Source organism: Melanaphis sacchari, unplaced genomic scaffold (genome assembly GCF_002803265.2).
Source record: "Melanaphis sacchari strain LSU unplaced genomic scaffold, SCAv2.0 Contig32_pilon_pilon, whole genome shotgun sequence".
In the NCBI taxonomy this organism is placed as follows: Eukaryota; Metazoa; Arthropoda; class Insecta; order Hemiptera; family Aphididae; genus Melanaphis; species Melanaphis sacchari.
Window position 1 is genome coordinate 240900 of NW_020271199.1, and position 16970 is coordinate 257869.

At 28.7% G+C, this 16970-nt stretch overlaps 1 protein-coding gene across 1 annotated transcript in view; it reads right to left on the reverse strand.

The window, feature by feature from the left end:
* Positions 1-15805, reverse strand: part of LOC112596514 (protein glass-like) — a 62037-nt gene extending 46232 nt beyond the window's left edge. The window contains exon 1 of the mRNA XM_025342231.1: positions 15009-15805. Within this exon, the coding sequence (XP_025198016.1) occupies positions 15009-15408 (400 nt within the window). The 5' untranslated portion in view covers positions 15409-15805. The remainder of the gene's footprint in view (positions 1-15008) is intronic.
* Positions 15806-16970: the final 1165 nt, after the last annotated feature.

Consider the following 16970-nt stretch of genomic DNA (forward strand, 5'->3'; position numbering starts at 1 on the left):
TGTGTGTGTGTGTGTGTGTGTGTGTGTGTGTGTGTGTGTGTGTGTGTGTAATTTGCTTCTCCCCGAGGAATCTGATAATGGCCTGTTCTCCCTTTGCACAGCTTCTCACTTCACCCCAAAGCATCTTGCATACCCGTATATATATATATATATATACGCTTGCGGATATTATATATCAAGACACTCTTTCCATAATCACAACGGAATTTGTGGGTTATTATTATTATTATCATCATTATTTGCACTGTATATATTATAATATTATAATTTTATATGCCCTATCCCGTCGACCTGAACTGCTTTTAACCATCCAAACACCAACTCTCTTCCATCCAACCAAACACCGCCAGCCGAGAACGCGCTGCGGCAAAATTATGCCGAATAGCTTTTGTTCACCCGCGTATATATTAAGTACACGATAATAATAATAATAATGATAATAATATTCCAGCGTGTTAATATACCAACCTTGCTGTTGACGCGAGTAAATATATATATATGTGTATTTATACTATATACGCAAGAGCGCGGAAAGGGTGGCGGATGTAGAAGGCGCATTAGCACAGAGTGGTCTCCAGTACAAGCGCACCTGATGTCTTCGCTAAACTGTTTAAAAACTCTGATGACCAAAAAACTTTATGCTGCGCAACTCGTCGTAGGAAGATATATGTATACATAATAAATACGTAATGGGCTAAAATCTCGCGCGTACCGTATAACCTTTTTACGAGCCGGTCGCAATATTACATAATTTAATATGTATATACGAGCTACCGGCTATATTATACAACACATCCCGATGAATGTTAAAATTTTTATTACAGTAGCTACCACTATTCGCTAGAAACTTTTATCTATGTAACCTGTAGTCTGTATAAAAAATAAGATTTGTTTAGGTGCTTTACTTAAAAATATATTCAAGCTGTGTGAAGCTTAAAAGAAAGAAATTTAGTACAATAATTTCGTAATCGAAATTAGGAATACGCCTGTAGTTGTAGTATTTCACAAATACGAGTATACAATATATTATAATATATTTGTTATAAATTTATTTCTGCTGGAATTTTTATTAATTTTTTTTTTTTATAATAAATCAGATTGACGTATATGATAAACCTTTATCAGTCAAAAGAACCATTATAAATCATTTAAAACATATATTAACTCTGTAAAGATAATTTTTCAAATAACTCCAAACTTTTTTAAAAATTATAAAAATCAGCAAATGTATGAAAAAAATATAACATTATACGATTAACTAGTAAACATATACACACATTGTTAACTGAGATCCGCTTATGTAAATTAATTTATCCGATGTAATAGTTTATTGTTATGGGTATATGTCGTAAGCTATATCTATATGAAAAATTATTCTTTTTTCGATGGAATAGCACCAGGGGTACAATTTCAATGAAAATACATGTTACTATTAAAATCTAAATGAACATGAAGCAAATTGGGGGTGCTTGCACACCCAAGCCCTCAAATTGCGCCTATGAGTAGCACATAAATGAACTTTTTATTATTTTTCCAAACGGCTGGCTGCTTTTTTAGGCTCATTGCAAATAGACTAACAGCAGTTAGGCATTTTAAAAACCACTATCATTATATAGTGATTTTATTGTAATTTATTGATAGTAGAAAAAAAAAGAACAAAATAATTATAATATATAAATTAGATGAGTACTTATTATATTTATTTAGTGAAATTGAATATTATTTTACAGTTTTTAACTGTTTTATTACTAATTTTTTATTTATATTCTAAACATATATTAATGTCACTAAATAACTAGGTAGAAAAAAAGAAAATAAATTTACATTTATTTATTGTTATTGTACATGTTGTTTTTACGTGGCATTTTGAACTTTACAGTACCTACATTATTTTTCAGACAAGCGCATTTATTTGTTTTGTGAAAAACATTTTGGTAACATGGCCCTTCCAATTATGAATGTCTTTTTTTCACTATTTATCTAAATGTTATTATTTAGCTAGGTAAGTATTTCATCAAGAAATATAAATAAATCTTTTGGTTTTTTTATTTTTGTACAAGTAAAAAATAATAAATTAAAATAAAATGACAATATAATAATTGAAATTTTCAAAAGTCATAACTGCTGTTTGTTTTTCTGCAATAAGTCTGAAAAACCACTTGCTGTTAGGAAAAATAATAAGTTGGTAATTTTTAATAGGCCTAATTGCTGTTAGTTTCTCTGCAATAAGCTAAAAAAAATAGTCAGCCATTTGAAAAAATAAGTAGTTCGCAAATGGGCTACCCCATCGCAATAAAAAGTCAAGTATTTTTGCAAAAAGACTAATTTTCCATATGGCCACGCCATACATATCTTGAAATATTACAATACACGCATTTTCTATCAATCATGCAAGCGCTAAGATAGCTTTCCTCATTTATAACTGATATAATAATACATTGTGAAGTAATTTAGAATTCCTACAAATCAATTTCAGTGATTTATTTAAATACAAGTGACAATAACGGTATAGTTCTATTTTGAAATTTTATTAAGAATGTATAAAATCAATATTATTAAATAAAAAGTAAATTTAATAAAATTATACTAAATATTAATAATAAAACGAAGTTACTTAGAATTACTTAGAAAGTAGACAAAATATGTGTGTACTTAGATATAATATAATACAATTAGAAAAATAATTTAACACTTAATAATAATTTATTTAGTATTTTTCCACAAATTACACAAATTTCAATAAAAATTTAAAAAAACTTAAGTAATACATAAGAATCCTCATAATTTAATATGAAAAGAAATTTAAAAAAATTTACCAAAAAGTCAAAATAATTGCTCAAGAGAATTTGAAATTAATATTTACAATATTGTATATTCACCCACAAATTAACTATTTCTTCCCATACAATTATTGTTATTTTATTATAATCCAAAAACAAATAATTTTTCATTAAGTACTTATATTTTATGCTGTTATTTTCTATACATGGTATAATTTTTAAGATATTTTAACTCTTTTTGAGTTATCTATAGACATTTTAAATTTTCAACTTTTCGTTTTAGTCAATAAACTAAAAAATTTAAAACAAAATCACACATATTAAGTTGTTTTTAAAATGTACTGCAACTCACTTAACATCTATGCAACAAACGATACACAATTACCCATTTTTTTCTTTTTTATTAATGTTTGAATGTATTTGATTAGGTTAATTTTCATTAGCAAAGATAGATCTATAAAGGTTATTCCTTTCTTCACTGTTTTTTTTTTTTTTTGTTCTTACCATAATAATTCAGATAAAATAGTTTTGACCTATTTTATTTTTATATGACGGTTATTACTTATTAAATTAAGATAAGATAAATTCGAAATCAGAGTATTTGAATTGATACTAATATTAATACTTATTTCATATTAAAATAATTTTTGAAATGTCTCAACTCTATGCTCATAAATTATTTATGTCATATTCTTAAGTAAAATTTTTAGTATAAATGAAAATAAAATATTTTAAATTTATTTCAACTAATATTATGAAGGGATTCAAAGTTTTTCAATTCCGTTAATTAAGAATAATTTTATTTTATTTATCATGGTAAAAGAATTAAATGTCAAAATAAAATGTTGAAACAAGTATTATTTTCTTCACCCCTTTTAATTTTGTCATCTTAATGTTCAGCATGAAACTCGACTACTTAATATAATCAGACACATTTATTATATTTCCCCTCGAATCCTTTATAATACCGTAATAGACATATTATGCAAATTATATTTTATGTGTTTACAGAAGTATATAGGCATAATTAAGCACGTGGAATTATGTTTATCGACAAACAATATAATACTATCATAATTTCTTATAGGTACACTGAAGTGTTATAGCTAATTATTTTATGATGAAGTATTTGAAATTGCTTTAAAACACATTTGTTCTAAAACCTAAAACGTTTTTTATATTATAACAGAAACAATTATTGAGTAAAAATTTATTTTTTTTTTAGTGCTTTTATTTTAAACATGAGTGAAAATTTAATAACTAAAAAACTAAGTATTAAATTGTACTGTTATTATTAAAGTAATTATAGCTCATAAATCTATATACGGTTTAAATCAAATAAAATACGTATTTAAAACGCGTATATTATATTATAATATATTAATATGGTTTGTTTTAATGTACATGCATGCATGTGATTGGCTCATGGAGATCATGATTTCTATTTAAGTTCAATAGACATACACATGTCATTACGGTGATCTTAGGTAGTATATTGTATGTAATAAAATTATAATCTAAAATCCGTTATCAATATTGTCTATAAATTTTGTAATATTTTAATTGTATGCGAGTATTAAATGTATACTTTTCAGGTAATCTAACCATCAATCATCATTTAACACGTTAACCGCCATATGATCGCTGGCGGCCATTCAATAAGTATTTGTTATAATATGCCAAATATATTTTTCAATGTTTTCCAAATTTGAAAAAAATACTAAATATTTGAAGAAAAAATAAATAATTGAAAAAAGAATGTATTATAGGTATCTAATATATCAAAAAAATCGTAATAATTCCTGCTACGGTACGGTCCTTATTTCCGTGCATTATTATAGCGCCATAGAAAAATTAATAATATAAAACTAAATTAATTTATGATCGCCGGCGGTCATGTGGCGTGGTAGTAATGATGAACTATGGGTGCCGATGGTCACAAATGTATAAAATTTAAAAATTACGATGACTGCCGACAGTCATATGCCGGTTAACGTGTTAAATAATTTAGGTAGATAGGTAATAACACGTAAAAATAGAATTTATTATGATATATATATATAATATATAGATTACAGTTTATCGCCATGTGTATTCAAAAAAATTAAACATCAAAAGTATAAACAAAGTCAATATCTTAAAAAGTTATCAAGTAGAAACTAAATCAAAATTATATCAAAAGCACTAAATTCTGATTTTTTAAGCTTTTAAATTTTAAAATAAATCGTACATTTTTTAAGTTTAATTGTTTTAGAAATATAATTATAACAGATTCCAATGTTAAATAAATATATTTGATTGATAAAACTAATTTATATTGTTAACGGATTTTCATTAAATAGTCATGAGTTGTTATAATAGATGTAAAATTAAAATGCAAGTAACTATCTAAATGTTTAATACATAATATGTTTATGGTTCAAAACATGCCCACTTCAAAACGATTTTAAACAACACACATTATATAGACAAAAAAAATATTGATCTCGACTACTACTTATTTGACATGGTATATAATATATTTTTACTAGGTTATGATCATTTGTGTATTTATTTTTATAATATATTTATTCAAGTACTGATCTTTTAAATTTTCAAGTATACTTAAAGGCCATGTTTTTAAAAACTTATTTAGACTTTTATGCCATAAAAGAAGTATTTTGTAGTGTTACAAACATCTATTTTTCAAATGAGAACCTTAACTTTTACAATAAATTGTTATTTAGACCATTTTTTAAATATTTATGTATCAAAACCATTTAAATGAATAGTTTTTGAATAATTAAATCATTTATAGCAAATATAATAGTCTATGAAAATGGTTTACAAAAATATAAAATATTAATATATGTAATATTTAATGTAGTGTTTACTATTCTTATTAGAATTTTACAAATTATAAAATGTTAACATATAAGTAATAAGTATTATTTAATAAAATTACTAAAATTTTTATTTCAAAAATATCATCATATCTTTAAACTCATTATCATTGACTATATTATTATTATAAGTATTAGTATCTAGTATATACATGAAGTTTAATAACTCAGAAACTGTTCGTCTGAATTTCAATTTAAATACATAAAAACTTGTAAAAAATATAATCCGCTAAATAATAATTTACAGTAAAAAGTGATTGCTCTCATTCGAGTTTATAACATCACAGATCACTTTTTAAAAAGTATAAAAAATCTATTACTTTTATAAAGTAATTGAAAATATTATATTGTATTTTAATAAATATACTCAAAAACTCTAATAATCATAATTTAAATAAAATATGAGGTAAGCATGCACGACAAATGACCGTGTACGGTATATAGTGTATAATGTATAGTGTATACCATACCAAATATATTTTATATAGTTATGTAAAACGATTCTTGTTATCATTGGTACATGATCATATACTAGATATAGCATTTTTCCACGAATCGTACGTCACTATCTATAATCTATACAAAATATACCTACAAAAATGTCAAAAGCTTTATATTCTGATGAACTAGATTAGATCAATGGTTGCAAATCGCGAAGCGAGTGGTAAGGTACGCGAAACGATGAGCCACATGTCGTGTTTCTGTAAATTTTCTCACTAATTGCGTTTGACGGGATAATTTATCACGACCGGGTGCGACAAACAATATATTTACCGTTTAGCGCGCAGCGGCAATATCACTTCGTAATAATATTTATATTTATATATTTCTTATATGTATAAATGTACGTGTGTATATGTGTGTGTGTGTGTGTGCTATGTGCAACGTATTAAATTATAGAAAATGCGATCCGCCAGCAGTACCGGACCCCGGGGTAGCGGCGGCACGGAAGAGGAAGTCGACAGCGGCGGTGCGCTACGACGGCAGTTAATTTTCATTAACTGCAATACGTATAATATTCCGCCACCGCCGCGTAACGTTATCATCGTAGCATGCGTACATCCTAGGGCCGAGACGATAGTTGACCCTCGACGACACTGACATCGTTTTACCAGATGACTCACGTGCAGTATACACATTATATATATATATTTATATCGCGAGCGGTCGTACGCGGGCGTTTCTATTAAGAACAGAGTATAATAATGACGAAAGAGGAGAGGAATAAGAGCGCTAAAAACAACTAAGTAATCGTAATAAAACTCTATTAAAAAAAATAAAAAATAAAAAATACATTCCTCTTTCCGTTTAGAATCTAAACTCGAGATATATAATAATATAATATAAAGGACCCCGACGCATGACTTTTATAACGACACCACAATGTGTGATAGATGGACTGACAGGGGTATACTTTATATTGTTAACCATCTACGCGCGCGTGTCCATGTGTGTGATTCCAAGGTTTAATTTCTCCGTGGACAGTTGTCTCCCAAAACAAAACAATTTTACTGCTGCCCACGTCACGCACCCGCCCACCTTCGTCGTCGGTTGATTACGACGACACAGCCTTTTTTGCCTTGGGCGCGTCGACGACAATAGTATTTTTTCTTATGTTTCTATCCCTTTCTTACTCGTCTCTGGACCGCCCCTGATCACCGTTACAGCATAATATAATGTGACATACTCCGGGCAAGAGTTCTCTTCCTACGTTATTGCTTCTGAGAAAGACTTAGATTTCTTATGTTATATTTTTATATTATTATAAACAAATATAGCCGCGTAACTTGATAGTTATATATTATGTTATTTGGTTTTTATTATTATTATTATTATTATTGGGTAAGTACTCCGACGTTCATAATGTTGTTATTTATGAGAAATACGTAACACATACTTATGAGTATACTTGTAATACAATTACAATTTAAAATTAATAAATTATTATATTAATGTTCAGATGATTATTTGAATTATTTATACACTAATTTGTTATTAATGTTATTATATATAATACAAAATACGTAAATAATATTATATATATAGTTCAATAGCCGGTACCTACTTATCCACATTTCCTTATTTTCCATTAAATGAGGTAATGATTGATAAAGAGACCCATTTTAAATTAAAAATATACTTCAATATTATAATATTATTATTTAAACAAATAAGATAATTAAATATAAATTCTTAGTTAAATAAATATTTTAATAATGTTTTAAAATTATTAAATTTAATGATGGTATTTAAAAATTAACAATAATACATTTTAAGTTTTGTTCTAACGATATCCTCTTTTACTAAATATTTTTTTATAATATTATGTGATAGGTACAATAGTTTAAAAACATAGTAATTCGTAAATTTAAAAAATAAACATTGCTTATCATTTTATTACATTTGTTTGTTTCAAAAAAATATAGCCATTGAAATATTTTAGCGGAAAAAATTTATAATTTATTCACTTAATTAGTATTGACTTGGTGGTCATTAAGGTACCAAACTTTAAATATTTTGAACAATAATAATAATATTTGTTTGGAATAATTAAAAATTACTAAAGAAATTAAATTAGTTATCATTTTATTTCTATTTTACAATATTGAAATATATGTGTAATATATGTATATATTATAAATAACATCAATAAATTATTAAATTTAATAAATACTTTTTAAAACAAGATAATATTAATACGATAAAGTTGTTAATTATAATTTATACTATGGAAAATGGAGTTTTTAACTTTATAAATAAATAGTAATTATTATTATTATTATTATATGTATAGGTAGATGATTTTCTAAGCTACAGAAAGATCACCATCCCTGTTTAACAGGAAGCTGTGGGAAACAAAATTACAGCTTAACTTCTCTAGCACACAACTATCTAAACTGTTAAAAATAATACAATGTTGTCAAATCAATCTAATAGTTGTAAACTAATATGTATATATATATATAACACATGTCATGCATTCTATAGGTATCTGACGTAATAATACTATTAGTTCTAAGCTTAAAATATAGAAAAGTATTCTTGGTTCTATTCCACATACATATAAGTGCTCAAGTTAAAATAAAATTGATAGGAATTGAAAAAATATGGGATTCTTATAAATATATAATTTTAAAGGAGTCTTGCAATGTTAAACTTATCTAATTATTTAGAGGACTTTGTACACTTCATTGTTCCATCATCAATTATCAGAATAACTGGTACTAATATAAGTTATATCTTATATATACATATTAAAGCATATTAATTAAATCCCACCATACACAAATTAAAGCTACATAAATTGTTTTCCATAATGGTGAAAATTTACAAATAGAAATAAAATATGAATTAAATAAATAGTATAGCTGTAAGCTGAATTAAACATTATATTATAAAAGATTCACAAATATTAAATCAGGAGCATAATTCATTAAAACCAATGGTATTTGATTTGTTAAAAAAAAGTTTCAGAGGTGTATTTATGCTATATACTAGATATTAACATTATTTTCAGATATTAATAGAGATATGCTAAAAGTAATAAAGCTATATCCCGTTATTGCGTTATTTTCTATCCAAATTCGAGCTCTCCAACTTATATACTTTTTAGTTTTTACAAACAATTGGATACTATAATAGTCATTTAAATATATAGAGATAAATAATAATTACAATAATTATAATCACCTGATTTAGTAACCAGACTTCTTTTCTGTTTGTATAATAATAATGCTTAATTTAAAATATTGTGTAATGTATAACATATAGATACTATATAGGTACTATAACATATTTATATATTTTCATTTGAAAATCAATTTATATTTAATAAATTTTTTGATCAATATATGTATGTTGGAAAGAGACAAAAACAATTTCAGTAGATGAAACAAAATTTGATGAAAAACAGTGCACAGTGCCCATAAACGAACGAAAATCCTTTTCAGGGAGAAATAAAAATAAAAATCTTGAACGTGTTTTTTCCCTAGTCTTTAAATAAGTTAGCCGCACTGCGAATCGTTTAAATTGCAAAGGTCTGGTAATCCTGGTGTGTGTGTGTGCGTACGCATATACATGCAATGTGTAAAGGCGTTTCTATCATTGTATGTTCCGAGCACGTTTCAGCTACCGACAAACGTTGCGTATTCTCAAATCGCGAGTATAGGTACCTATATAACAATAATATATAACACAAATACACTCACACCCTTTTTATATTATAGATGTATGGAGTTAAATTATTATTTATTATGTATTGACATTTTCGGCATAATCGCGGTTTAAAATTTCGTATCACATACATAGATTAATATGCAATAAATATAAATATAATAATACGAGTATAGACATTTAGAAGAAAAAACTTCTTGAGCCTAGATTCACAAATTTACGACGTAAATTATCAGATATTATATTAGATATCAAGTATGCTATCTAGGTAAAATAGTGGTGATAAATTAAGTATAAAAATATAATTTTAAGAATTACAAAAATCCTCCTATTTGAACTCAGAAATTTGATAATATTTCAATTCGCTCCAAGTTTAATATTTATAAAAGATACGCACTTTAAATCACATAATACAGTTATATTTAGCTACCTAATAAAATGCAACTTAAATGAATAATTACTATCTCGATAGAATAAACTCTATTAAAGACACGAGTATCTATTTTGAAAATAGTTTTTCGTTTAAATTAAATCATAGAATAATTATAAACAAAGCATTTAAAATGCTAAGTTTTATTAACAGAAATACAAAAGAATTTTAGACCCTATTTGTTTAAAAACACTATATATATCAAGAGTAAGATTCAACTTCAAACTTAAGTTTATTCATCTGAACTTATAATTATTTAAAATGTATAAATTATCTTGATAATGTCCATCATAAGTTTTAAAACATAATTGCTCATATATTTAATACCACCAATATTATTTAAAACTACTTGAACTTAGATTCACTAAGTATAAGACGTAAATTATGAAATATTATGTTATATTTTAAACAACCTTATTGGCTGTCCTGAGTTATTATTTGCAATCTGTTTCCATATACTATGTAGAAACACGAGGAACTTAAATAATATATTCGTAATTTCTAATTATAAAACGAATAGTAGAAATAATACATTTTGATTCAAAAGCTTTTGTTTTGGTTAACAAAATTTTCACAAAATTAGATTTTTTTGTACTTTCTCACAACATGTTTAAATATAACTTTTAGAATTAATAACGTTATTTTATTATTATTAATTTTGGTAAAATAATATTACATAGGTACTTGTCAAAACGTTACAATAGATATTATGAACTTATAAAAGGCCATTTGCCATAAATATAAAATAAACAAATGTATTATAAACATAAGCACTTATCGTAGATATTAATCTAATACAGAATATTATTAATTTATATAATTTTTAATAAGTATTAATTGAACAATATGATGGTTTACTATAAAATATTAATAATCAGCCCACCCGTAAATTGCCGTCGCGCAAATACACCGTGACAAGGGTATAACGATAGTATAAAGTTATAATATTATTATATTATAACACTTTGATTATTTGTAATAATGCAAATTATGTCACGTTCGTTTATTTTATTTTTTTGTTTGCTTTCACACACCCCAGCGTTCCTCTAGTTCCACTTTAAATCAAACGTAAATCAAGGTCTTAATTGTAATACTGTATATCACTTGATCCACTGTTTTATACACGCACGGATTTGACTGTTTCAACAATACTTTTGGCTCTAATCATACCCATACCGGCTTATGGATAGCTCATATACTCTACACCTAAGAACCATAACCATCGTATGATTTGTATACAGCTCTATAGAGTATCACAATTAAGGATACATAAATATAACAATGCAAATTATACCATATGTACCACCTATTGGTAATAACAAACCAAATAATTTATTTTAAAATAATATATTATTATGCATGTCTATTATTATTAAAACCGCAACTGGTGTGATGTCTTATCTAAAGCCACTGTTTCTCGTGCACTCAAAAATATCGAAAACTCAATGCATTTATATACAATCATTTTATGATATTTACAGTTGATTGTTAATTGTAAACGAGTATGTACCTATTATATGTGAGTGTGTATATTATGTTAAGACAGCGCCTAGAAAACCTACTTGGCTATATATTTAATATAATTTATAATGTGACAAACTCGATTGGTTTTCGATACATTTGTCAATAATTGAAATTATAATTATATGTATCGTATGTCAAAGTCAAATGCATGTATATTCGATAAAACTATATGGTATATTTTAAAATCACGTAGAATGCTGCATTTCATAAGCATAATATCTATATATATACTTATTTATTTTATTACCTACTTATAAAATCTACATTAGGTATACTCAACATGTGATACGACGTTTGTCTTATTTTATTTAATATATTATACGATTTTTGCATTTCATTTGTTTTTCTATACCCACGCATATACGACAATAATTACCGTGATCAAAATTATCGCAAATCCTATACTTAAGTACATATATAATTATTATTACGCAGAAACAAGCGACGACGAATATTAATAACATTTAACATTTATAAAATATTATGCTTGATAATTTATTACAAAGGCAAACGTTGACATTTATGTGAAAATTTGATTTTTTTTTAATTGATCATTTCCTGTTTTTACGTATTCTTGCTTTCCCGCAGTCTGGAACCGATTTAAGTGGCGTAACGTATTAAAAGGTGTTTTAATGGCGAGCCATTAATTTTTGTTTTTATCTACCCGTTAATAAATAGGACGTTAAATTGTCTAGTGGCGTATATTACGGAACATTGAACAACCATGGGTATACGGGTGTAACCCGATGCAAAATTGCTTATGGTTTTTTTTTATTAGGATTTATTAGTTTTAACTATTACAAAGAATAGCACCAGCAACTATGACAATTAATATACCACTGCCTATTATATCATTGAAAGTAGAATATTATTTTAACAATTCAAATGCATATTTATCATAAAAACATACATTATAGTTATGTACATAGTACATAAGTACATTGTAAAAATTTGTAATAATATGAAATCGAAAAGTTCTATATTGTAGTTAAATTAAATCATTCATTAATATTGTTTTACTTAGGAAGTATTTGAGATGTTCATTATGTATTGTTATTTGACAATTTTAGCTCGATGATGCAGTCATATAAATTGTAAAGTAAACAATTATGATATATAATAAAATGCAACATTGTTGTTATTCAAATAATTGTAGAGACTTCACGTTTTTACCAAATATTATTTATATAAACATTTTTTAAACATGATATAAACTTCAAAATAATTTTTAGCTGTTTATAAAATAAATATTTATAATATTTATTATTTAGTAAGATAAATCAGCTCATCTATTATTTACAGCTGCAGCTATAATCCTCAATATTTCAATTTTTCATATAAAAATATATTCAACATACATTTTATACGGTGTACAGACTGCAGTACAGCACTTTATATTATCATCTCAGCTAGTATAAATTAAAATAATATTATTTGTATATTATAATACAACTACTGATTATATTTTAACTTGTATATAAATAAATTGACAACTACAATCTCGTAAAATTTGAATAGTATTGGTATTAAAGCATGTTTGACATTTTTAAATGAACAAATAATAAAACTCTCTACAAGTGACAACGCTATGATTTAGGACATAGTTCTAAAACATTTGGTCTGCTATAAAATTACAAAATATTTTTTTTTCGATTTTAATGTAAATAAAATAAAATATAACTTTCTACTTTCCTATTGTAATAAATACCTATATAAATTATATATTAATTTATGTGCGTAAGGCATATAAATTAATAATGCATAGTTTATTTTTCATGAGATATTTTTGCAAAAACAAACTTAAAGTTAATTTTAACTTTTAGCTATTACCAAGTATACTTATTTATATAAACTATGTTTACTTTATTATGTCACGAATACTAAAACAACATCATGAATGATTGATTAGAGTATTAGTATTACTATTATTTATTCATCTTGTTGTATAATAAAAATGTATTGTCCTAAAATGCTTCCAATACTTACCTACATAATAAAAATTATGTTTGATATACCGATTATAAACAATACATAATATGTATATATTTATAAACAAGTACCTATATTATATAAATAATAATTTAATATCAAGTAGTAAATCATAAGCATGAAAAAAGTACACAGGAAATCATTGAAACAATGATTTGAAGGTAAATGACCTAGATTTATTACATGATACATAATTGGGCAGTGGGCAGGTATCTTATTTTGTAAAAACGTAAAGTATAAAAAATAAAGGTGTTTACTCCTATATAATCAATATTGTATATTTGTAAATACATACTAATATTTTAGGAATTACCAAAATGAAGTGATCATACAAGATATTATAATATTACATAATGTACAATACATTAAAACATATTGTCACTTTTTATCACTATAGTACTAAAAACGGACATTAATCTATACATTGTAGAATCTTTAGTTTAATTATATATAATAAGAAATAAATGGTGTTTTGGAAATTGAACAGTAAACACATACCTATATTTTTAACAAATATATAAAAAAAAACGCTGCGTGTTATCACAGATGGATTAGTTAACATAAACATTATCGTATACTCTTTTTAGTGACTGACTTAGGATACAAGACAATTATATTTCCCAAACACCTCAAGTAGGAAATAGATTTAAAATGTTTGTTTTATGATTTATGCTTATTGTCTATTTTTACATTTAATATATACTACAAAACTTAGCATTCAAGGTTGAATCAAATAAAACATATATGAATAACATATTATATACATTTGAGACAGATAGGTATAGAACAATACATAACAAGTAGTAAAATGAATATACTAATATACTACTATATATAAACAGACATAATATGATTTATGAACGCAAACGCAAAGCTAAATGCCACAGGTCTCTATTATACTATGCTGTACAATGTCCATTATCGTGAAAAGTTATTAATTTGATTGTTTCACCCAACACTCATGTTCTATGTTTAATACCAATGATAACATAATACTATACTGTACAAGAAGTTTCCACAATCTACCACTGACCCTTTCGCACGAGTTTCACAAGACCTTTGGAGCAACCCTAATACTAAACGTATACTATACACTGTCAACTCTCTATACCGCAGAGGTACTAATAATCCCAACACAAATAACCATTTACCAGCTGACAATAATATTACTTCATCGTTACCGTATCGATAATGATTAGCGTAGGTACGTCAATAGGTGCGTCGACTTACCGTTGTGTTTGGCTTTCGGGGTGACCAAGCGGAACGCGCTGTTTCCGCCGGCGCTGCTGTGGTGGTGTCCGTTGACGACCGCCGCGTTTATAACGGCGGCGCTGGTTGCGTGGTGGTGATGGTGATGGTGGTGCTGGTGATCGTGCTGAACAAACTTGAGGAAACCGGACGACGGTACGGCGGGTGAACGGCGACCGTCGTTAGATTGCTGCGCGGCGGCGGTGGCGGACGAAGCGCCGCTGGCACAACTCGTCGCGGCCGCAGCAGCAGCAGCAGCAGCAGCAGCAGCAGCCGCAGCGGCCGCGGCGGCCCCGGACGATGGCGTCCTGACGACGGCCGTCGGCGGCGTCCTCTTGACCGACACGCTAAAGTCGATCGGCGCGGACACTGTGATCTCCATCGCACGGGACGACTGTGGTGGCGGTGGCGGCGGCGTACGAGTTGTCGTGGTCCGCGGCTGCGAAAACGGGAAAATGCGCCCGCCCGCGCGTGATAATTACGCCGAAAATCTATGCGCGAGTATTGCGAAATCAGTTCCCGAAAAAACGGTTGTTGTGATTGTCGTGCAACTGCCGGAGGTCCGTATGGTGCGACGTGCAGTGTGTTACGGCGCGTGTACGACGGTGCTCTTATCAGTACGGGCGACAAATAATGTCGTTGAAAATTCCGACGCGATTTCAGATATCGGTAAATGGCGTTTTTACGGTGTGTTTATGATGTGTTTGATTGTGTGGTAGTCCGACGGGCGACAGGTATGCGTCGTGGACGCGCGCTGCCAGTACGGATGATACGGTACGTGATCCGGTCGGAACTGTAATGTCGCGACGGCGGCGCCTGCCGAACGGTCGGGCACGTCGGTGGGCGGCGGCGCTCGCGGCCGCCCCGGACACACTCCTCCCACAAAACGGCTTTTGACTAACCGCAACGGGCGAGCACGCCGGCGGTTTTACCTACACACACGCTCGCCGCTCGTCTGTCCGCTCGGCGGCGCCCGCTCGAACCCGTACACCCGCCGCTGCACGCGAATCGCGACGCGCCAATCCCACCCACCCACCCACCGCTCAGACACCGATCACCCACCGCCACGACGTCGCCGGTTTAATGTTATATGTATTACAGTATTATAGCCACGTGAGTGTGAGTGCGGTTTTTCCGCGCCCCACCCCCCTCTTCACTGAATCTTATTACCCTTTCCGGTCCACGCCGTCGTCCACCACCGCCGGCGTTCGCCTTTATATCATTATTATTATCATGAAATATAATAATAATAATAATAACGCGCGTAGTAGACGACCAAATCTGTGGCGGCCACACTTGCGCGTGGCATCAGCCACTGCCACCACCGTCGCCACCGCCGCGCACCACATAATAATATTAATATTTTGTATAGTGTGCAGCGGCGTTATTACATTATTATGCATTTATACGTCGTGTGTACTGCGCGAGGTCGAGGTGTTCGATTTTCACGATTTTTCGTTGTTGTCGTAATTTGTTCGACGCACTGTTTGTATAGTAATAGGTATGTGCACATAGTTATGAAAGTTATTACGCATACGAACCACTGTCACTCGATAGTCATAACTCGCAGAGAGTGGTATCATGTTTTCATTATAAAAGTGCATCTCTCTATATTATATCAATACACCTGTTTCCACTAAAAATATACATGTATGTACCTTGCTCTTTTCCACCCAAATGCAGAAATTATCACTGATTTCACTAACTTTTCGTCATCCCGCTACCGGCCGGTTACCGTTTGTGATTGTATACTCAAATATTTTTTATGCACCGTCACAAGACTTTGAAATAAAAGTAAATTCCAATAATAATATATTGTTTAATTAATAGAAGCAAAATTAATAATCAGTATTCTTCGTTTCTTTATGGAATAAGTTCGTAAATAAAAACTTAAGTAAAAGACGATTTTTTAAAGATTTTTAAATATAACACATTTTATTTATT